This window comes from Aedes albopictus, chromosome 3 (assembly GCF_035046485.1).
Source record: "Aedes albopictus strain Foshan chromosome 3, AalbF5, whole genome shotgun sequence".
In the NCBI taxonomy this organism is placed as follows: domain Eukaryota; kingdom Metazoa; phylum Arthropoda; class Insecta; order Diptera; family Culicidae; genus Aedes; species Aedes albopictus.
This window is the reverse complement of record NC_085138.1, coordinates 79,293,516-79,317,017: the sequence shown is the minus strand read 5'-3', so window position 1 is coordinate 79,317,017 and position 23,502 is coordinate 79,293,516. Positions and strand designations below refer to the sequence as shown.

At 39.3% G+C, this 23,502-nt stretch overlaps 1 protein-coding gene across 4 annotated transcripts in view; it reads left to right on the top strand.

Annotated features, from left to right (window-relative positions):
* LOC134283948 (ninjurin-2-like) overlaps window positions 1-22,804 on the top strand; it is a 38,055-nt gene extending 15,251 nt beyond the window's left edge. Inside the window, exons 2-3 of one of the 4 annotated variants that reach the window (XM_062856825.1) lie at window positions 20,127-20,303; window positions 22,253-22,804. In XM_062856825.1, coding sequence (XP_062712809.1) covers window positions 20,127-20,303; window positions 22,253-22,462 — 387 coding nt within the window. In that variant the 3' untranslated portion in view covers window positions 22,463-22,804. The other 3 variants (XM_062856827.1, XM_062856824.1, XM_062856826.1) reach the window with 3 other exon arrangements.
* Window positions 22,805-23,502: the final 698 nt, after the last annotated feature.

The window sequence follows — 23,502 nt, the reverse complement described above, 5'->3', positions numbered from 1 at the left end:
GCGGCATAAAATTTGAGAGAGTATCTTGTAGGCAGCGCTCAGTAGTGTGATCGCGCGGTAGTTTCCGCAATCCAACTTGTCGCCCTTTTTGTAGATGAGACACACGATACCTTCCATCCATTCCTCCGGTAATACTTCCTCCTCCCAAATCTTGGTAATGACCCAGTGTAGTGCTCTCACCAGTGCTTCTCCACCGTATTTTAGAAACTCGCTTGGTAGTTGATCTGCTCCAGCGGCTTTGTTGTTTTTCAACCGGCCAACCTCCTCCTCAATCTCTTGGAGGTCAGGGGCCGGAAGTCTTTCGTCCTGTGCACATACTCCTAGATCTGTTACCACACCACCTTCGGTACTTGCAACGTCGCCATTGAGGTGCTCATCGTAATGCTGCCGCCACCTCTCGACCAGAGGTGGCGGCAGCATTACGATGAGCACCTCAATGGCGAATCGGAAGAACCTATTATAGTTTTTTTTTTTTGAAAACTATAGGAAATATGCCGTTAGGAGCTCCGGAAGGAATTCTCAAAGAGAGCTCCGTGAGGAATTCCAGGAAGGATTTCTGGGGAATATCCCGGGAGAAATCGTAAGAACATGTCTACCCCATGGAAAAATCCCTGGAAAAACTCTGGTAAAAATTCCGGAAAGAATCGCAGATAAAGAAGCCGATAAGGATGGTATATATGCCAAGGCCCGTGGCGTAGTGGCTATACGTTTGCTTCATAAGCAGATGGTCATGGGTTCGATCTCAGCCCCGACACTTTCGTCAGTTGCTCTTTCCCCCCTGAGAGCAGCTGACACTGACCCTCTTCTGAGTCCATGGCACAAATGGACCCGGATATTTGGACATCGGCGAACGGCAACTCACAATGAACCTCTAATCGGACTGGAAAAAAGGTACAACCAATTGCCAACACAGCAACATCCTGGTGCTCATCATTCTACCATTATGGTAGAAAGTGAAAGCAGCGCAACGGCAACCAGTTCGATGTAGTATAATTGAAATAGAATACATTTAGGAGACCAAGTTTAAGTACAGTTTCCAATTGGAATCGCTCACGCAGTGTCCTAGACAAAATAGCTGTAAATTAGGTTAAGTGATTGAAGAATAAAAAAGGATGGTATAGCAACTGAACGTATCAGAATAGGCTCAGAAATGTCTTGAAGATGTTTTAAAAACCATAGGTTGATGAAGAATAGTTGTACTCAGCAGGAACTATGATAAGATCATTATAAGACTATGCAATGCTTTGATAAAACTATCATAAAACCAAATATAATCAAGATCGTTACTTAGGATATTCATCTGATTTGTATAATCTACCTCTTTTTGCAAGTGAGCAAAGACAGGATAAACAAATGCAGAGCGGTTCGATGCATCATTTGTTAGATTTTTGCCTTTAAAATTTGTATGTAAGATTGAAAAACGGATTTATTGATGTTTCATCTTAAAGGAATATAAATGATACATGGAAGATTGAAAAATAAACGGCTAGTTCTTTTGAGATTAAGCAGGATTAGGCGTCGTTGATACAGTCAACCATTTGTTGATGATAATATAAAAAAAATAATAAAAAGGTTAGGTTGTTTCAATTAGTATTCCATTCAACAAGTATTTTCTTCTATGTTCAAACTTCCTTAGATGAGGACTTAACTTGTAATCAAAAATTGGAAAAGCATGTTTCAGCACTAAGTTCTGATCGTCTTCCACCGTACACCTTCTTCCCTATAGTTAGTTCCTTCATTTCCCGAGGCAGATTTAATGCTAATTTCATTAAGAAATCGTGCATAACTTATGCGGCAGCCAATTAAAAGAGTAGCCAGCAATATCCCTTCGGCAAATATCGCCAGGCCGGGCTGCCTGTGTGACACATCACACCGATGATTGTCAGGACGAATTTGATGTGACAATAATACAGGATTATATATGCGAGCCAGCGGAGCAGTAGACTCAGTAGGGTGACAACAAAAACGCAAAAATTGCACGCTAACGATTTCGGAGTTTTGTCCTGAGGTCCCCTCTCGTTTTCCGAATCCAAAGTTGCAGTAGCGCGTAGTCTTATGGCACGCCGTTATTCCTACATACAGTGTGTTGAACAAATATCCGTACGGAAACTTTATTGTGTCGAATAAGTTGTAATGTAGGGCCCTCGCAGCCACAGCTATAAATGCGTGGGTATTCAACATGACCATCCTGAGGGTGACGGGTAGGATTCTAGGATTTCTGATCGTTCCAGGATCTATTCGTAAACGAAATTTTTTTGACTCTCTAGGGTATATAGCATCTTCGTGCCTTGCCACGCGATATACACATGAAAAATGGTCATTGGCAGAGGAAGCTCTCAGTAACTGTGGCCCAAGTAACACAACATGTTCTATAGGAATTATTTCGACTCCAATATGACCAGCTACTGTGTTTTGGTTCATAACAATAAAACCGTTTTTCAGACAGATATATGACCGAAAAAGCGCAGAAGGTGGAGCTTCGGCAACATACTTGAGATATTCTAATCATGTTCTATATGAATCAAAGCATACTTAATAATGTTTCTTAGTATGTTTTACAGTACATAATTCTGACAACTTTCAGTAACCAAACTACACGTCTTCTTTTTCTAATTGTGGATGAAAATTCAGTTTCTTTTCTACAGCGTAATCAATGTTTGTTGCATAACCGTATTCAACTAAGTTTCAAAATGTCGAAAAAAAAGACTATTCAAGTGCAAAATATGGCTTGCGATATTATTTCAGCTAAACTATTTCAACTTAAAATTGGCTTTCTATGACCAGAAATTGTGGTGCGAGTCATTTTTTCTGGTGAAACAGGCATTTGTACTTCGATAAATTTAATGCGCCTTATAAACACGTACCTTTGAAGGATAATAAAATAAAACAAATTAAAACCATCGTTTTACTTGAGCATGTGTAACCTAAAGTGCTTTGTTTTCCTAAATAATATTTCTAATTCCTGCAAAAAAATCATACATCATGGATAAAAATGGGATATTTGACTGGATATTTTATAAATATTAAAAGTATTAATGAAAAAATAAATGGCATACTTGGACACGGCATGCTAAATGATTCGAGATATGATTAGAAATTAGCTTAATGCTTACCAATCTGTAAAATTTGTAAATGTAAATTGAGAATATTCTTTTTACAATGTCATACATATAGCCATCACAATTTATATGAATACGAATGAAGAAATTTTAAAGTGATGACATACACATGCAAAATTGACATTGGCAGAGGAAGCTCTAAGTAAATAACTGTGGAAGTGCTCGTAGACTAGCACTAAGCTGAGAAGCAGGCTTCGGTGCAGTGTTGACAACGTCAGAAAAAGAAGAATATGTATTTCACATTTTTGGGCTGATTTTATAAACGAAAATTTGACAGGAGGTAATGTCACTACCTCGTGAAAATCAATATCATTACCAATATTGTTGTCGGTTCGTAAAATGGGTAATTTTTCATAAAAAAATGCGGTGAAAGTCGATAAGAATTTCCATGTAGAAAAATGATACACTACTAGTTTTTCCAGGATGATAAAATTGATGTATGCCGTCGAGCCAATTGAAATTTTATTAATTAATACAATCAAAATTGTAGTGCATTGGCACGGTAAAAGTATAGTTTTTATTCTTAATTTATTACATATTGAACAGCATATCGACATTTTTATGATCGGTAGTGTAACATAGCCTAGTTAAAAATAATGACTTTAGTTTATGTTACATATGTTTGTTTACTTATTGAAAAAACATCAATATGACTCAATGTAAACAAACAAAACATATTATGTTTAACAAAAACTTAATCGAAAACAAGTATTGAAAGACAGACTGAATATGTTACTCATATATGACTTATGAAACATACTGAACATGTCATCATGTTACACATGTTTGCATACATACTACAGAAACCCTCAATATGACTTCATAAGAACAAATGAAACTTATTATGTTTCGACAGAACTTAACCCAAACAAGTATTGGAAAGTAAGACTGAAGATATTACTCTTATACGACTTATCAAACATATTGAGTCTGTTGAGCTGTAGAGAACCGAGAATATGTTTGATGGACATACGGAACTCGCTCGTTGAGCCACAACCTCCACCCAACCAACGAATTCGATTCGCTAGTTGGGTGAAGTGACAGCAGCACAAGGGGGCGTGCGTATTGTTTTTTATTTAATCATGTTTAGGTTGGAAGTAAAAAATATTTTTTTTCAATTTGTTTTACATTTAGAGCAAAACTGATACGTTTTGCAAGATACATATATGGCCAATGCGAGAAATAATTATTTTCACCCATTTTTAGTCGGTGAAGTGAAAATATAAATGTTTATGAAACCACCCGGACCAAAATGCAAGCGCAAAACGCTTTTAATGATCGACAAAATAAAGATTGCCGATGTTTTGCATTTGTTTCGAAGTAATTGTACATATTGTTTTTTTTAGGAAATTTGAAATAGAAATTCTTTTCGATCAGTAAAGTTTAAGAAACCAAAAACTCATTAGCTCGCCCCTCGGACATTGAATTATGAAATCCAGGTACTTTTTAGTTGGCTGAGAGCTCAACTAACGGAGCCCCAACTAAAAAGCTACCCAACTATTAAGCCCCCAACCAGCGGGTCATGACTGTATTAAGACAAATATAAAACTTAATCAGACTTGTCATATTGCGGCAAAATAAACGTTATTAGAACATATTCAACAAAATTGATAACAACATGTCAGATTTGTTTGAAAAGACAAAATATTTACTCAGATACGACTTTTTAATAAGAGATCATTAAAAACTAGTTTTTGGAATCATGAATATGACTTATACAAGACAACATTTGTTTTCAAAAACTTTGAAACAATTACAGCACAAATCCAGCGCATTTGATCTTCTTATTTTAAGCTGATTACAAGTGAGCAAGTACAGAATAATAAAATGTACTGTTGTTTGAAGCTTGCTTCTTGGGATTTGTGCGTTTTAAGTTCTCATGCACTTTTGAAGCGGGATTTCAAGACGTTTGTCCTTAATGATGCATTGGGTCGCCCACTGGAAATTTAGAAAATCAATGCGGATGTCGCTTATAGAGAGAAGCGTAACAGCGACACAGGTTCGCTTTAGTTCGTGGATTGCCTTTTTTATTGCAGAATGTAGAGATAGATTGTTCAATGAAACTGTTGGCTAATTGAGTCAATATACTTTTTCGATGCACTGTATCGGTTCGTTTGAAGTCGTCCAGAACAATCGAATTCGCGTCATGCGTATTTATAATGCTCATAGGAAGGGTAGTAAACTGTTTCTTCCTGAGAGGAAGACCTTCCACCGCCACTCGGCATCTACCTTTTTGTAATAACTGTTTCGCTCTCTTCCCTATCGTTGTTGGTCGGTTGTCGCGTAATACAATTACTGAAGTGATTATAGATTCCCCTTTGCGTTATTGTGCGCTCTGTAGAGCGTCGCATAGTTGGGAAATTTTGTGTCACTTGCGCGTATCGTCTGATCCCAGATCAGGAGGTGGTTTCTGTTTGGCTTTCGTGCATTACGCATCGATGCCAAGATTAGAGAGATACAGTGAAATCGGTATGGTCCCATATAGCCGAAGGCTTAAATACGGAGGTTTTCAGCAACACCATACTGGGCGTCCAGACACTTTCCGTAATGCAAATTTTCTTGGGCGAGTATCAAAAACACCAAACTTAGAATCTGCTGTGCCCCAGTTTGGGCTTTACAACAAGAACATCAGCATACAAAGGCTTCACTGTCAGAGGAACCCCTTCTGTTGCATACGTTTCGCACCTCCATAAAAATAAGGATCTGTGGCAACAAGCGACACACAATTTCATTACACCATGTGACAAAAATCAAGCTAAACATGATCAAAACATCACATTTGAATCCCTCCCTGGTAGAATAAGAGCCGATTCGTATGGTACGGATATTCCATAGAAAAGAAGGGAACTGCCTTGCGCTCGAGGCAAAATTTATTTGTCGTCAGAAGTGTAATATGAAACTATGTTATTAGGAAGGTGACATTCTTCGGTGGGCAACGTCGGTCGGTAGGGTGCGCGGGAAAACCATCATCCATGCATCGATGAGTTTTCAAGCTTTGCCGAAGCGAGCGGTACACACAGCTGCTGCAGGCAGAGCAAAACTCGTCCTCCTGACGACTTGGAGTTTATCACCGAATCAACGAGGACTCGCCAACGAGGACGAACGATTTATAATTCATAATCCGCCCCGCTGAGATGGTGTGAGATATGTTTGTAGGTCGTGCACGTGGATCGAAAATGGGAAATTCGAAACGCACCTTTTGTAAAAAAGTGGACGGATGATTCTTTTGGGTGGTTGACGAGTTGCCTCTGTGAACAGTGTTTGATTAAAAACGATGAAATCATTAAGTGAATTTCTTATCAGTACCATTTTTAGACTATAAGTACAATATGATTTTTGCTTATCAGCTAAGTGTGCACTTCCACAGCTATTAACCTTTCTTAGTCCTTAAAAAAGTTCTAAATCAGATCCTGTGGTCGATTTTGACCCCAAACTTTGGACAGCTCCCATGAATCAGTAGCTTGTTGTCCAGCTTTGAAAACCACCGGAGAAATCCGGATTTGGTCACCGGTAAGCTGCTTCAGCCGAAAAATGCCGCTTTAGAGACCCTATCTTTGGCAAGCTTGTGGAGCGGACCTGTGGTGGAGTTGTGCCGAAATTGCAAGAAAACGATAAGAGGTAGAAGTCTGATGTCAAAGAACGAATTGTAGAGTGGAACAGGGCCACAAATTTGCCTAAGCAAGAATTTAAATTTATTACGCATTTTTCAAAGAAAATTAACAAAAACAAATTAAAACACACTACTTTTAAGCTATTTGCTCCAGCAAACTTTGTTATTTGACTAAACCAATCGATTCAAAGGTGCCATTTGATAGAAAATTCAATAATCTTTCGAACAAGGGTCAAAAACTGCGTTAAGTTTAACCATTTTCATGTTATAGCCAGTCGAGGCAATAATAGTAAAAACAACATGGAACGTTCAATAACTACGCAACGGTTGAGATTTGACCATATGCGTAGAACAATTTTTTCACCATTTATGGTCCTCTATCACCCTTTAAAAAGTTTGCACTCAGGAACCTAACACCCTGTATAAATAAAACAGTAAAAATGTGTTCTTATTTTTGAATCCTCTGTGTACAAAACTTTAAAATCTGAAGTTATGATAATAAATTGTATGACCAAAATTTGACCGTACCACCCTTTATGTACTTGAAAATGTACAAAACTACAAATGTTATTGACACTATGCATTTTATTGTATTATTTCTATGCATACTTCACTGAAATGAGAAATATATTGTTTAGGACTATTTTAAAAGAGTTCTGGTCAGGTCTGGTCAATGCTGAACCGGTTACAGGGATCCCGGAAGATGTTTTTTTCTTTTGTTTTTATTAATGTGTATTTTAACCATTAGCAGCTAATTCTACACTTCCCCGGAAGATGGTCAATTGGGTAACGACAATGAACTTCGTAGTTTTCGCTCCTAAACCCGGCGCCACCAAGGAATTGGCATCCCTATCCCACCAATGCAATGTTTTCGTAGCCAACATAACTCAAGGAGAATACATTTTACTAAGGTGGCGCAGATAAACATTTCAAACCACTGGTTGTCTCTTCCACTCTTCTGGTGTTCTTATGCAACTAAAATAGTGACGTCACTATTTCAGTTCCATAAGAACACCAGAAGAATGGAAGAGACAACCAGTGGTTTGCAATGTTTATCTGCGCCACCTTAGTAAAATGTATTCTCCTTGAACATAACTGTGACTCAAGCGTGAGGCTCAAACTGACAACCTATCTTTTAACACAGCAGCATAGTTTTAATGCTGGGTAAGAAAACAAGAAGACCATGACAGTCCCCTGGGCGCCACATGGTTCAACCTTCATGGATTTTCATATATGTTATTCTTGTGATGCACAAATAAATTGATCGTCATCTTCTACTCCTTCTTATTCTTGGCGTAACGTCCTTACTGGAAAAAAGGCTACCTCTTAGCTTAGTGTTGTATAAGCGCTTCCACAGGTATTTACTGAGAGCTTTCTCTGCCAATGATTTGTGTATATTGTGTGACAGGCACGAAGATATGTACTCTTTGCCCATGGAAGACAAGGAAATTTCCTTTTCGAAAATTTCCTAGGACGACCGGAAATAGAACCCGTTACCCTCAGCATGATCATGCTGAATGCCTTTACAGTTGTAATTATAGGGGCCCCAAATGAATAGCCGTATTGGTTGCACGGGGTCACCGAGTGACCACCGGAGAAATACATATTTTTTTACTTTTAGATATTTACAACAAATGTAGGCTTTCCAATTGTGTTACGTCAATTTTCTTTCTGCAACAAAATAAGGCACTCAGAAGCTCACCAGAATGTCGTAAGTGCTATTCAAATTTTCGACTTTTTTGTATGTATCTCGTAAAATAATAGCACTATGATATTTCAGCCATATTACGATGCAAGATTTTTTCATTATCTAGCATCTGCGAAAGAAAAGTAGAAGAATGACCGATAAATAGTTGGGTGAATAAATACTAAAAAGATGTCAAAATTGTCAATGTCACTTATGTCATTCTGCAGAATTACGGCAACATAGCATAAAATTATCAGTTCGGCGGGTATATGATAGTGTTCGAGAAATTAAATAAAAACTGGAGATTCCAAAATTAAAACAGGCTCCAACTCTGTGAAAAATCATCACAAAGAGGCATTTTTTTACCGGAGTTTCGTAGGGAATTCCTCCAAGAGCTCCGCCAGGAATTCCCACAGGGAATTCTTCTCGCATATTCCACCAGAAATTCTTGTGGGACTTCCTCCGGAAATTCTTCTAAGGGTACAACAGAAAATCCCTGCAAAAGTTTCACGGGGAATTTCCGTAGATACTACACAGCCTTCAACTAGAGGTTGTACAGACTGAACAAGCACTAACATTAGACAACAGACATCACACATAACACCCAGTGGCCCAATGAAGAATTTTCCGTTTCACGAAACGTTTTCTCGGACTGGAGCGGGAGTCGAACCCTGACTGACGCCTCTAGCCGCACGGCCACGAAGCCCACAAAATTCTTGAGAATTGTACTGGAGTTAAATATTTTCGAAGTTCCAACCGGGATCCCTTTAAAAAATCTACTTGAAGTTTTTCAAGCAGTTCCGCCGAAGATATCTTTAGAAGCTCCATCTTAAATGCCTCTGAGAATTTCACCAGAATGTTTTTATAGAAGTTCCACTAAGAATTCCCACAGGAGTTCCGTCGATATATTTGGTTTTGGAATTCAACATGCAAATTCAATGGAAATTCATCAAGGACTTCCAAACAGAATTTCTCTAGAAAGTCCACAGAGAATTCCGACAGGAGTTCCACTGGGAATTACTCTCGAAGTTGCACTGGGAAATTCTTCTAGCATCACCACCAGGAATTTTTCTAAAAGAGTTCTAAAATATATAGAGCTGTAATTTTTTTGTTAGTTTTCTCACAACAACAATTATTGTACAGTAGAAGTAAGATGTAGCAATCTCACTTCCAATCAGACAATTCGAAAATTCAAAATAAAAATTGACATTCTCATTTTTTCATCCGTGTTTAGCCACATTCAGCTAAATGTCTCTCTTTTTTTCATTCAATTCCCTGTCATGAGTATTTTCTTGCACATCGTAAATTAATCGATTTTTGTTCTTCTCTCTCGTTTGTCGGGTGAAGATCACTGCGTCCAGATTTTAGAACTGTTGTGATATACCCTTTTGCTGTGAGGTACGCAAGTTATCTCAGTAACATATTTGTCACTGAGATACCTAGGTATCGACTGAACTCAAGACCATCTATTATTGATGAATAGAGATCCTGAGTTACAGTATGTGACTCCCCCATTCTGGCGAGACTACCTTTATGAAGCCAACCACGTCCTTGGGAGATAAGATCCATATGTCAGCAGGCCCTAAAAAGGGCTTGCTGAGAACTTTGAACCTACGTTGAGTGAGTGCACTGCAATAGCAGAGGATGTGTTCTGATGTTTCCCTCTCCTCGTCACAGAAGCGGCAATTTGAGGTTTGGATTGCTCCGATCTTTTGTAGTTGGCATCTGCAGTGGCAGTGTCCAGTTATTAGACCGGTGTAGATGGTGAGATCCCTTTTGTTGAGACCTAATAGTTGTTGGGTTTTCTTGGGGTTTACCGTTACGAGCCTTTTGGATTGGCTCGTATGGGGAAGTGCATTCCAGTTTGATGTAATTTGACTGACCATATATTTGTTCAGTTCCATTTTTACAGAGCAGTCTGAGATCCCGCAGAAGGGCTCAGGGCCAATGAACCTTTCATTAGATCCATTCCTGGCTAGCTCATCAGCAATCTCGTTTCCCTCTAGACCCGTTTTTGTTCTTGAATCACTAGTTATTTTTTTACTAGTGATTCAAGTATAAATGTTCTACTAAAAGTTACAAAAGTGTTAGTGAAGGTCAATTTTTGTTAACAAACGCAAAATTCGACTCAATGAACAAATGGAACAGATGGTTTGTATTTCAATTAATTATCATACCCCAGTTTTGTGGTTAACTGTTTGATCGGGAGTTCTGTGATCTAGTTTTGTTTCTCAGTGAAAATTGTCAATGACAGAAAAACGAATGAACAAGTGAAAAAAATCATTCATCAAAATGAATTTTATTTTGACCCCTTAGTTGAGAATTTTCAAAATTCGCGTTGATTTCACTCATTGAGAATGAAAATTTTAAGCTCTGCTTCCAATGAGTGCACACTCATTGGAAATAAACTCGAAAGTTGTTCTTGTTACTTATGAAATACAAAGATGAAGAAATGAGGAGGTTTCATGCCTGTTGAAGAAAGGCTTGTCGAAAATTGTTCTATTCCAGCGGGGTTTTCCAGCTCCGGTGAAAATTAAAAAAAAAAATCCTCTGTGAGTTCCTCCGATTATTGCTATAGAAGTTTCACTGGGAATTCCGGCAGAAGTTCCACCAGGAATCCCTCACGAAGGTCAAGCAAGAATCTCCCAAAGAGCTCCACCTATCATTCGTCTAGAAGTGCCCGCAGGAGCTCCAGCAGAAATTCCTCTAGGAGTGTGCCATCGAGAGTTTCAACATGAAATCCTATAGATGACCCATTTTTTTATTTTTTTATTCCTTGTTGGGTATATAAGTCACTGCGACCAGTTTTTAGATCTATTGTGACAAATGCCCCAGTTTTATTTTGCTATGTCAAGTTGAAGTATCACCATTGGTATTAGCAATAATCAAACCTTGACTGTTAGCGTGATCCCAACACGACAACGGCACAACAAATGTTCCGAGTCTTCTGTATCTATGCCGCAAAAGCGACATACATCATCTTGAAGTTTTCCAATCAGCTTCAGATGATACCGGCTCGGACAATGACCAGTAAGAAGGCCAGTAAAAGAACTTAGCTCTCGTTTAGAAAGTTCTAAAAGTTTACGAGTGTTTGAAACGTCTGGTATTATGAAACGTTTCGACTGCCTCGCAAAAGTGGTGTTTTCCCAATTAGATTTTAGTTTCTCATGTTCCCATGTTTTAAACTCCATTCTGAGAGAACAACCAGACACACCACAAAATGGTTCTGGTCCTATGAATTGATGAGACGATCCAAGTCTTGCTAACATATCGGCTTGTTCGTTTCCTTCAATTCCGCAGTGCCCAGGAACCCAAAATAGCTTCACCTGATTGCGGCAAGCTAATTGTTGAAGTGATTGAATACACTCCCAAACATGTTTAGACGTGCATGTTGCTGATTTCAAAGCATTTAGAGCTGCTTGGCTATCAGACATTATGCAAATCGTTGAATGTCTGTAGTTTCTGCGTAAGCAAATATTACTGCATTCTAATATCGCCTGTATTTCAGCTTGAAAAACTGTAGGCCATTTGCCCATGGGGATTGATATGTTGATCCCGGGGCCAGTCACGCCTGCGCCTACTTTATCGTTCAATTTCGAACCATCAGTGTAAAAAACGATTGATCCTGGGTGTAGTTCTGGGCCACCATTCGTCCACAGATTTCGCCCCGGATTAATCACTTCAAAAGAGTGAGTAAAATTGTATCTTTTGCTCATCCAATCACTATTATTAACGATTAAAGAGTTGATACTGATTGTTTTCAAAATACTGAGATGTCCTCTTAGGTCACCCTCAAAGAGTTGTGTAGTTCTTTTGAGCTTCAATGCACTCTTTGCAGCTTCTAATTGAACAAATTGATGCAGTGGAAGAAGGTGAAGTAAAGTGTCAAGCGCTTTAGACGGTGTACTTCTCATTGCACCAGTAATTGAAAGAGTAGCTAATCTTTGAAGTTTTTCCAGCTTCTTTTGTGCTAATCTTTCATTTGTTTTGGGCCACCAGACCAGTGACGCATAGGTAACTCTGGGTCTCACAATTGCCGAGTAAATCCAGTGGATCATTTTCGGTTTCAATCCCCATTTTTTACCAAAAGTTTTCTTACTGATCCATAGAGCACTTGTAGCTTTACCAACTACCTGCTCAAGATGTAGATTCCAATTCAGTTTGCTGTCAAGATATACTCCAAGATACTTGACTGTATTTGAAAGTTCCAAAATAATTCCTTTCAATTTCAAGTTAGTAATTGATAATTTTCTCCGTCGTGTAAACGGTACGATCGTGGTTTTAGAAGGATTTATGTTAAGGCCTTCTTTATCGCACCACGATGAGACTAAATTTAAAGCAGTTTGCATTCTGTTAGTGATAACGTTGTCATATTTACCACGAACTAGTAAGACCATATCATCTGCGAAGCCAATTATTTCGAAGCCCTGTGCCTCCAGTTTTTTGAGGAGATCATCAACTATCAAAGACCACAATAGAGGTGATAGCACGCCTCCTTGTGGGCGCCCTTTAACTGCTCTAACGGTTATAGATGAGCTGCCAAGGTTAGATGATATCTCTCTTTTTGATAACATTTCCCCAATCCAATCAACAATACATCTGTCCAGGGATGGGAACACTCACTTGCAAAGAGTTACACTCACTTGCTATTTTCTCAGCTCAGAATTTTGCAATCAAGAAACGATGTATGGACGACTTTTGCCATGTGGTTTTGTCTAAAAGTTTGCCGAATAAAGTAGGAGTCGCACACGCATACCAAAGTCGTGAGGGAGCTGAGAAGGCAACTCTCTGTAAATTACACTCACCTCGTGGAGAGTCGCTTTCACAGCTCTGTCACGAATTTGGGATTCGTGTGCGACCCCTACTCTGTTCGGCAAAGTTGTAGACAAAACCACGAGGAAAAAGTCGTACATACATCGTTTTTTGACTGCATGTTTCTGAGCTGAGGAATTAGCAAGTGAGTGTAACTCTTTGCAAGTGAGTGTTCCCATCCTTGCATCTGTCAAAACCACGTCTTGACATAGCATTCCTCATTGAGTCGTAAGATGTGTTATCAAACGCTCCTTCAATATCAAGGAACGCAGCAAGTGAAATCTCCTTTGCTTCAAAGGATATTTCCAATTTTGTAACCAGCTTGTGAAGTGCTGTTACAGAAGATTTGCCCTCTTGATATGCAAATTGATTTTGGCTCAATGGGCTTTTAACTAAATATGACGATTTGATATACTCGCCTACTAGTTTTTCCATTATTTTCAAAATAATGGACGATAAACTTATGGGTCTGAAGGATTTTGGTGATGATTTATCCTTCTTATTTGCCTTCGGAATAAAAGTGACTCGCACTTCTCTCCAAGCTGTAGGGATATGGCTTAATGATAAGCTTAATCGGAACAACTTGGTTAAAATAGGTGTTAGGATTTCTTTACCCTTCTGCAATAGTACAGGAAAAATTCCATCCCTACCTGGCGCTTTGAAGGGTTCGAAGGAACCAATCGCCCATTTAACCTTTTGTTCAGTAATCGGCCAGAATGGCTGCATCACTCCTGGCACCTTCTAACACAGTTGAATCATCATCTTCATGAATATATCTCCTGGTTTTTTTGGCCTCAGTTTGCGATACAGATGTATTCTGGTCTTCAGTGAACGCAACAATAGAACACGGAAAGTGTGTTTTCATCATTGTTTCTAAAATTTCTTCGGAGCTCTTCGTAAAAGAACCGTCTTCTTTTTTAAGAGTTCCAAGACCTATTGAATGATCTTTGGCGAGGACTTTTTGCAATCTAGCAACAATCGGAGTACTTTCAATGTTTTCACATGTGTGCCTCCAATTTATCCTCTTCGACCTTCGAATTTCCCTGTTATAAATTGTGAGGGACTCTTTGTATTGTTCCCACTGTTGTGTTCTTTTAGCCCGGTTAAATAACTTCCGGGTTTTACGACGCAGTTTTTGCAGGTTACTATTCCATCAAGGAACATCTCTAGTTGAAGAGCGTTTCTTCGGTGCACAACTGTCATGAAAAGCCTGTTTAATTATGCTCGAAAGTGCTGAAGCACTTTCTTCAAGCTCATGACGAGAGTTTGGAATGTCATTTAAGTTATCCATTCCTGATAAAAGTTTTGAAGTGTAGATCTCCCAGTTAGTCTTCCTAGGATTTCTTGTAGTTTCTATGAGTTGACAACCAGCCTCATATTCAAACAGTATATGCTTGTGATCAGATAAAGAAATCTCCTCTGACACATTAATGTCTGTGCTAGCCCATATCGTATGATGAGCATTTGCATCACAACCAATGATGAAAGCTTTATTTAGCTTCCTACAAAAAGAGACAAAAGCTGCTACTTCTGGTGGAGGTACATCATCCACATCTCCCGGAAAGTATGCCGAAGCTATACAAATTTCCGTTTTTCCGTGGATTGTTGGTACGTCCACCATTATAGCAACAATGTCTCGTTCAATAAATTGTGTAATTGGAACTGCATTCACACTTCCATTTACTAAAATTGCAGATCTTGGTTGTGACTGCCCTAATTTATATATTAATTTTGAAGGATTTGTATGGATTCCCAATATCCTTCCATTGTTTGTCCATGGTTCCTGGATAAAAGCTATATCCAGTTTACTCTCGGCGAATCTTTTGCAAAGTACAGCTGTTGCACCCTTTGCATGATGTAGATTTGCTTGGATGAACTTTAGGTTTTTAGTTATCATTTTGGTCGTACTTAAGATCCTATAATCGTCAAGAATTTTTTATTTTCTCAACACAATTTGTAGTCAGCCCAGACATAATTGGGTTTTTAATCTCTTAACTCCACGTGGCCCTAGGATTTCTTCGTTTTGATCTGCAATCATTACGTTATCACTAGTATTGATGTGGGTTTTTAGAGTTTTATGAGCCCTATGATCTGGTCTTTTACTACGGTAAAAAAGCAAAAGAGAGAGAAAAAAAAGAGGAAAGAATAAAGAAAAAAGAAAAACAACGGAAACAAATATATATATATATATTTTTAAGCCCAAACGGAGAAAATAATTTTAATAAATAATAAACTATTTCAAATTAAGTTAGAATTTACATAAGCTAGATTGAGTAAAATAAAAAGAGAAAATAGTTAAAAGTTAAAAGAAAAAAAAAATTATAGTTAAGAGCTTTTGACCCCAGTCTCCCCAAAAGCTGTTTTTCGATATATGTTTTCTTTGTGCAATTTATATGCCACCAACGTTGTGTGTGCGATCACCCAACCCGTTTATATTTCGCTCACTCAACACAACACAATCGAGAAACTCTATTCAAACAACAGCATATGCACTTTAATACACTTATTGCTAATTAATTGCTATTGATCTTCGATAGCCGTAGAATGTGTGCTACATTTGTCACATACGCGGATGCCCATTAGGAACCTCTCAAGGAGTTCCACAAGGAATTCTTTCAGTAGTTCCACAATCAATTCCACCAGAAAACGTCAACGTCAATTCTCAAGCAATCCCAGGATTTCTGATGTGAACTCCAAAGGATTTACAACAGAAATTCTGTTAGTGTAGAATTAGCATTTAAGTTAAAATACACAAAAATAAAAACTAAAAAAAAAAAGAAATTCTGTTCCACCTCGAATTTCTGTATTAGCACCACTGCAAATTCCAGCAGGAATTCCATCCTCTAGTTTGCATCGAGATTTCCTCTAGAAGTTTCAATGAAAATTATTTTAGAAATTCTCTCGCCAGTAATTTCTTTGAACTAAGAATTGTTTCCAAAGTTACAACCGAAAATCCTCAAGCAGTTTCTCTAGGAGTTCCGTTACGAATTCTCCTAGGAGTTCCAAATAGAATTTCTCTAGAAGATCCACTGGGAATTCTTCTAGGAGTTCCTTCGGGAATTCCTGTCAGAGTTTCACTGGGAATTCTGCTCAAAATTTCAACGGGAGTGCTTCCAGTTACACCGAAAGTTCCACTCGAAGATCCTCTGTAAATACCTGTAGGGCCTCCTCCGCTAATATCCAGAAATTGTAGTAGTTGATCCACCGTAAATCCGTCCAGTATACCCACTAGGAACTCCTCTAAGACTTTCCCCGGGAATTCCTGTAGGGGGTTCCACCAGAGATTTCCCTAGAAGTTACAGCATAGAAATTCTACTAGGAATTCGTCTAGAAGCTGCAAAGAGAATTTCTCTAAAAGTTGCACTGCCGTGTGCAGCTTAGTTGTCCCATGTCACTTTTTGACGATTTTGACTTTTTATCATCAAAAGGTCTTTTTTTTGCGTATGCCCCGTAACGTGGGTAGATCACCTTAGAATGGTGCGTTGCGGCGTAAGATCTACCACCACACCAAATTTCGATCTTGTTAATGTTTTCATGCCTAAAGCGGCCGATCAGTGGTGAGCAGATATTCCAGGATCGAGATTTGATGTGCTTTTTTAATGTTTTGTTGCTAATTCACATTTTATTTCAGGAGTAATCAGGTAAATGTTTTGTTTATAAATGCTTATTAATCATGATTATGATTGTTTTTCAAACAAATGTATAACCGAAGACGGCTAATAACAAGACAGCCAGCTCCCACCCTGTTGCAGGCGACATGGTTGAAACGCCCTCAACGATTCACAGGAACAGTAAAACATGATTGTGTGCGTGTACATGCAAATACGTACACGGAAATGGTAGCATCGCATGCACACTCATTCATGATGTTGTTCCCTGAAGTCGTTTGTGGCGCTAGTGTGCTTGTAGCTCCCAAGGTATATGGAGCAAGAGGGTAGATGTCTGTCTTGTTATTAGCCGTCTTCGGTATAACCAGGCTTGACAGAAACTCCCTCGCGAGAAAATGAGGAAGCGATTTCGGCGATTTTTTGAGGAGTGAAAATAAAACTCAGAAATCACAACGCAAATCCTCAACAGCACCGAGCGCGAGCTTGCCGCGCAGCGAGGAGTTCGTCCAACACTCACAATTGCTTGTTGTGTTTCTCACGTCCACTCACATTCAAAAAGCTCTCGCGAGTTCCACTCCCATACAAAGAAAGACTCTCGAGGCGAAAATCGCACTCAAAAACCCGAAATAATCATCGGCTCTTTTTTCGTTCCCCTCTTCCTCGCTCAGTTTTTATTGCCTCTCTGTTTGGGGTTCGTTCGCTCCCTCGCGACGAGGCAAAAGCAAAACACCGCTCTAGAGCATGTTGCAAAACTCTTTTGATTTCGAGGAGGATTATCAAGCCTGGGTATAACACAACATACATACACAACACACACTGACATACATTACATATACAAACATATCTCATCATATATTAGGAAAGGGAGGGACCATCAGGGCACCCGATTGAAACGATTTGGACAGGAGCTTGGAACTGCCTCCTCCTTGTTGTTAACATTTCGTGGATTGAGGGCGGGCTCTTCGACCCCATCTATTGGGAGTATTCTGTCAATCGAGGGCTTGATTTTGCAGTTGTTCGTGAGAACTTTCTTCTGGAAGGAGATTCTTTTCTCCTGACGCGGGTTTCGCGCAAGTGTCTCTGCTTGCGGGTCCGCACAACCCTTTTTGGCCCTTCATACAGGAGAATGACTGACCACTAACAACAGCACAATCTTGATCAAATCGCTTTTCAGATTATTCCAATGCTATAGGCAGCTGCCTTGCTACAATAGATGGTAGAACAATATCATCATCATCAAAAGGTCTTTTTTTGCGTATACTTTCAGAATCTACTTTCGGTTAGTATACTTTGTTCAGAAACTCAATGAAAACAACATCAAGTCAATTTGTCCCATGTTCAATTTTGTCATCATAAATTGTCGTATATTACATTTTGGAGCATTTGCTGTCCCATGTTTTTTTTTTTCAAAAGCTATCCCATGTTCATTTTATACCAAGGGGACGGCATCCTATTTTTTCTCTATGGAGTTTGACAGGTTGGATTGTGCCTCCTTACGTGGAGTATAAATTTATACTCCAACCAAAATGTTCACCAACACAATAAGCCATTTTACGAGACGTTTCAGAACAGCTGATCGCAGAAGCGGCGTCAACTGACAGAATTCCACGCACGTTTGTTTTGCTGGAATATCGTGTAATTTTTGAAAAGGTACTTGTTCGATAAATTGGAGATATGAGAAATTTGAGCCAAAATAGGCTCAAAGGCTGTCGTAAAAGCAATACAAAACTCAATAATTAATCAGGTATTTTTTTCGTTGCGATTCACTCGTTAACTTGCGAAAAAAAAATTAAATAAAAATTTCTAATTATGGTTTTAGCCAGTTTCAAAAACTACGCTTGACTTGCGCGCAGTCATTAACCATCATCAACCGGATGATGATTGAAAACGTAAACATCAGAGCGCGTAATCCTGTCGTTTGACTAGCCTCATAAAATAGACTATTGTGAAAGAGGAATGTTTACCTTTTTATGGGGGATATCGGGTCAAAACGCTTATTTCAGATTAGATCTCAATAATGTGTTGAGTATGAAAAAGCGGAATAAATTATTAATTTTGAATTTTGAAGTGTTGGTGTTTAAATCAACTTCCTATCAGAGTACTAATTCTATGTAAAAAGACACACAATATGTATTTCTTTTCGCAAACTTTCTTTGCCGAGGTGTGTTTTTCTCCATTTGCTCCCGCTGCTGTATTGAGTGAATGTTAGTATTGGTGAAGTCTGGTTGCACACTAGAAGCGGCAACAAAATCAGATCACCGTAGCAGCCCCGTGTTTTATACGCATAAAAAGCTATTCGAGCATTTCTGAGGGAATCCTGAACATTCTCCGAAAACCTGATATCTTTTGTGAAATTCAACATGGGACAGCTTATGCTGCAAAACTGGAAATGGGACAGCTTATGATGAAAATGACAACATGGGCCAGCTTATGCTAAACATCTCGCATGACATGGGATGGGACACTGGGACAGCTTACGCCGAGAAAACCACGAAAATTGCTAGATTTATCGGCATTACAGTCCCACTAGAGGTTTCTGTCAAAAAACTAGAGTAAAATGAACGTTTGTGAAACTTTTTGTTCATACCTCAATGAGAAACACCAATACTAACGCTATGCTGATGAATTTAATTTGTGCACAACTATGCTGCACACGGCAGTGCACCTATTATTTCTCGAGGTACCACTGAAATTTCTCTAAGACTTCCAAAGAGAATTTCCCCAAGAATTTCTCTAAATTACTTCTATTTGTGTTCCACAGGAAAATTCTTTTGGAGTTCCACTGCAAATTGCCTCTAGAAGATACACTTTTAATCCCTAGAGAAGTTCCGTCAGGAATTATTTTGAAAGTTTAATTCACTGGGGTTTTTTCTCGAAGTTGTAACGTATAGCCATGTAGGAGTTCCACTGGAAATACCTAATAGGATTGCAGCCTTGTGGGAATTTCGTTGAATAATTGTAGGAATTTCACTGAAAATTCTTCAAAAAAAACCTATAGAAGTTCTACCTGAACATCCTCTGAGCCTCTAGCAGCTCCATCAGGATTTCCTTAAATAATAAATAATAAATAATAAATTAAAGATTGTAGTGGTTGCAAGGAGAAGACATTTATGTGCCTACGCCAAAGCCCAACCGTCACTAATTTACTACAAGTTAAAAAATAAATAATAATAATAATAATAATACAAGTTAAAAAAATTAAGGCAGACCTTCGTAGATGTTTGTGTGTTTGGAATTTGGACGCAGCCCTACATTATCAGAGTTCTGATTATCCTATTCATTCATTTCAGCTCAAGTCGATGGACGCCAACCGGTATGCAACGAAGAAGACGATCGCCCAGGGAATGCTCGACATTGCCCTGCTGACGGCCAACGCTTCGCAGCTCAAGTACATCCTACAGGTTGGCGAAAAGCACGAATTCTACACCCTAATGCTCACCCTGATTAGTATCTCCATCATTCTGCAGGTGAGTACGTTTTCATTGTCTTTTAGTAGACTAACCACTAAAAGTCTTCGATCTTATGCCATTTGCGTGTGGGTGTGTATATCTGCACACGTGTCTAACCTTACCCGCAGCGGGTTCAATGCTCCCCTAACACACTGGTAAAACTAATTTCCTTCCCACTCCTTCCATCCCGTGCCCGCCCGCCAAAGATTACGATGGGTGTCCTGAACCTTTCGCTCAGTTTGCTGCGTGACTGTCGATTGCATCTTCCGGAGTACCATCAGTCGGCCAACGTGATAAATTATATAGTAACCGGAGCTGCCTTTATGGTTACCATGCTGAATCTGATGATATCGGCCTTCGATCCGATGGTTTTGAAATACGTGCTCGATTAGATAGCATTTGACGTCGGGGACTGGGGAGTTTGGAGAAATTCGGTGGTACTGTGATTATTGCTTTTGCTGCTTGCGTCAAGAAAGCTATGTCAGATGTTTGCAGAAGTTTTACAAAATCACGTCCGAATACTGGGCACGAGAGTTTGATTATGACTATACTTCAGTTTGCCAAAAGCTATCTAGAGACCTATTTAAATCTATGGACAGAGCAATACGTAAACTTATTTTTGGACGATAACCTCCAAACAACTAGAGTAGGACTTGAACTATTGGAGTCATTGCAGAATTCAGGCCGAAATGACCGAAAAAAATCTTTAACTAATCATGAAGAGCACAGTTTCCATAAGTATTTATGAACGAAAATCTAGCGAGTAATTAGAACTCCTGTTTGTAACTCCGACAAACTTTCTAGTGAAGAAAACCTCTTCAAGTTAATGAGAAACAAATTTTCATGAATGTAAACGATATTTCGTTGTTGCTTAATTCGTCTGTGATACTCAGATGTGGTTGCGATTCATTTAATCTAACGCTCGGTGCTTGACGTAGGAAAAGAGAATGCAATTTACCGCGAAAGAATTTGCTTGGTTTGAGGAGAAGCATGTACGCTTCTGAATGTGTGTAGAAATGAGAGTGATGGAAATGCAATAATTGAGTGAGTGTTTCCCACGCTTGCTTTTAGGAATTGAATCTGATACCATAGTAGCTACAACTAGTAGGTAACGACATTTGTCTGGGCACACCACCAGATTCTTTCAGAATTGATTTAAGGTATTTTCCGTGGCAAACGTCCAAAAGTACCCTGGGAATTCCGGTTGATTTTTTCAGCAATTGTCGAAAAAGCTTCGCTACAGAATCCACGTATAGTCATGTCTAAAAAATCCACTAATTTTAAAACCAAGATTATCTCAACTTTTCTTTTCCATTTTCGCAGCTTGTAGTGGGCATCTTTTTCGTGGTGATTGGAAGCTTGAACATTAACCGCAAAAATGAACAAACGGCGGCAATCGTCCTCAATGACGTCATCGTTGTGCTAATATTTATCATTTCCCTTATGAACGTAATAATATCTGGTTTCGGCATAGAACATTCATCCCAACCATTGCGGCTATTGGATCGCACGCGATACGACTCCCCGTCCACCGGCAGTAGTGGCCTAAACAGCGGTTTCAGTCACAATCCCTTAAATAACCCACTAGCTCCCATCCAAATGTCGCCGTCAATGCCCCAAAATTACCCAGATCCTTTGTCAGCGCCACAGACTCTAATACCCTAACCCCTGCTCACCCCATTTTCACAGATTTCGGCAGCCCTGCTGGCCGTCATACTAACACTGGTTAACTTTCACAAGGGTGAACTTCAGCAACGGGTCGCCAACATCCTGAACCATTTCTCGTTGGCTTTCGTGGTGACGGCCCTCTTCTGTGACATAATCAAGATGAGCTTCGGGCTGGATCCCGCAGTTCCGTACATCCATAACTAGAAACGATTCACACAAAGCTTCGAGATTCGAAACACGCGTGCACCACTTATTTATACTTTCTTCACCCGTTTCCTCGACCGCGCGTGCACCGCTAGATCGCCCAAGGTGTTGCCTGTATCGTGCTGGCCAACTTCGACATCAACAAAGAGCAGAACCACCGGCTGGCCAACCTGGTGCAGAACCTTTCGCTCGGGTTGAACCTGTCGACCGTGGTGGTCAACATCATGATCAACGGTCTCGAGGTGAAACAGATGAACGATCAGGGACCGGGTCTGTCCGACGGGTTGAGCATCAAGGATGAGTAAAAGGGGGACTGGGAACAGGAATGGGACGTAGTGATGCACTGCTGCAGCAGGTGGTGGCCGGGGAAGTTTCCATTTGCAAACTGGCAATCTGACATGGCTTTCGAATAGTTTTTAGCGCTTCTGTTGCTTTTGCTACACAATCAGTGTTGATCTCAGTTGAACCAAAATTTACAATGAAGAAACCAAATATTATTACATCTGTTTTAAGGCTTGACTTTTTGCAATCTTTTTGATGTATGTAACGAACTATGTAGAATAATCAAAATTAGACTTGTTTAGATATAAACATAAAATGAGCTGAATTCTTAATAAAATAAGAAGACAAAATGTATACTACAATGATTAGTGTCTAAATGAACTTTATTTGGATATCACTGTCATATTTAAGAAAGAAGGAATTCACATGGGTAAGTATATTACTAAAACAGTCCCAGAAAACCTGTAAGAAATAATACTAATTAAAACAAACTGGTTTGCTTGTCATTCGTTTCATGGGTTCCCAAACATTCCGGTGCGCGACCCCCTTTGGCCAACAGACGTACTTTTCGCGACCCACCATAGAAATTCTCTTATTTGTTGTCGTTATAGTAAAATATTCGACTGTCCCTCGAGACTCCCTGGACGAAAGCCGGGGACCTCCCTGAGGGGTCGCGACCCACAGTTTGGGAAACCATAGCTTAAACATTCATATTGCCTAAATTATTCACATCCAAAGTGACTTGCCTTCTTCAGTATTGTTATCAACTGTTATCCGAAATGACATGCGTTGAGCTATCATCCACCTCAGGCTTCACCAAAGTGTTTTGTAGTACAGCGAAAAGAGAGTATGCCGAGTTCAAAGTCTGTAAAGTATAATGTTCAAGAAAGGGTTAATATTTCTTTTGACAAATCATGAATGACTTCTGTAGTAGCATTTCAAGTCTAATTGTCGTTCATTTGTGTTGAGAACCACTGGAATGGATAGTCTCTCATGCTCTCGCCGTTCTGCGTGCTCGCCGATAGCATTGTAATATGCCTTCGGCCGATGCACAATCGCAGAG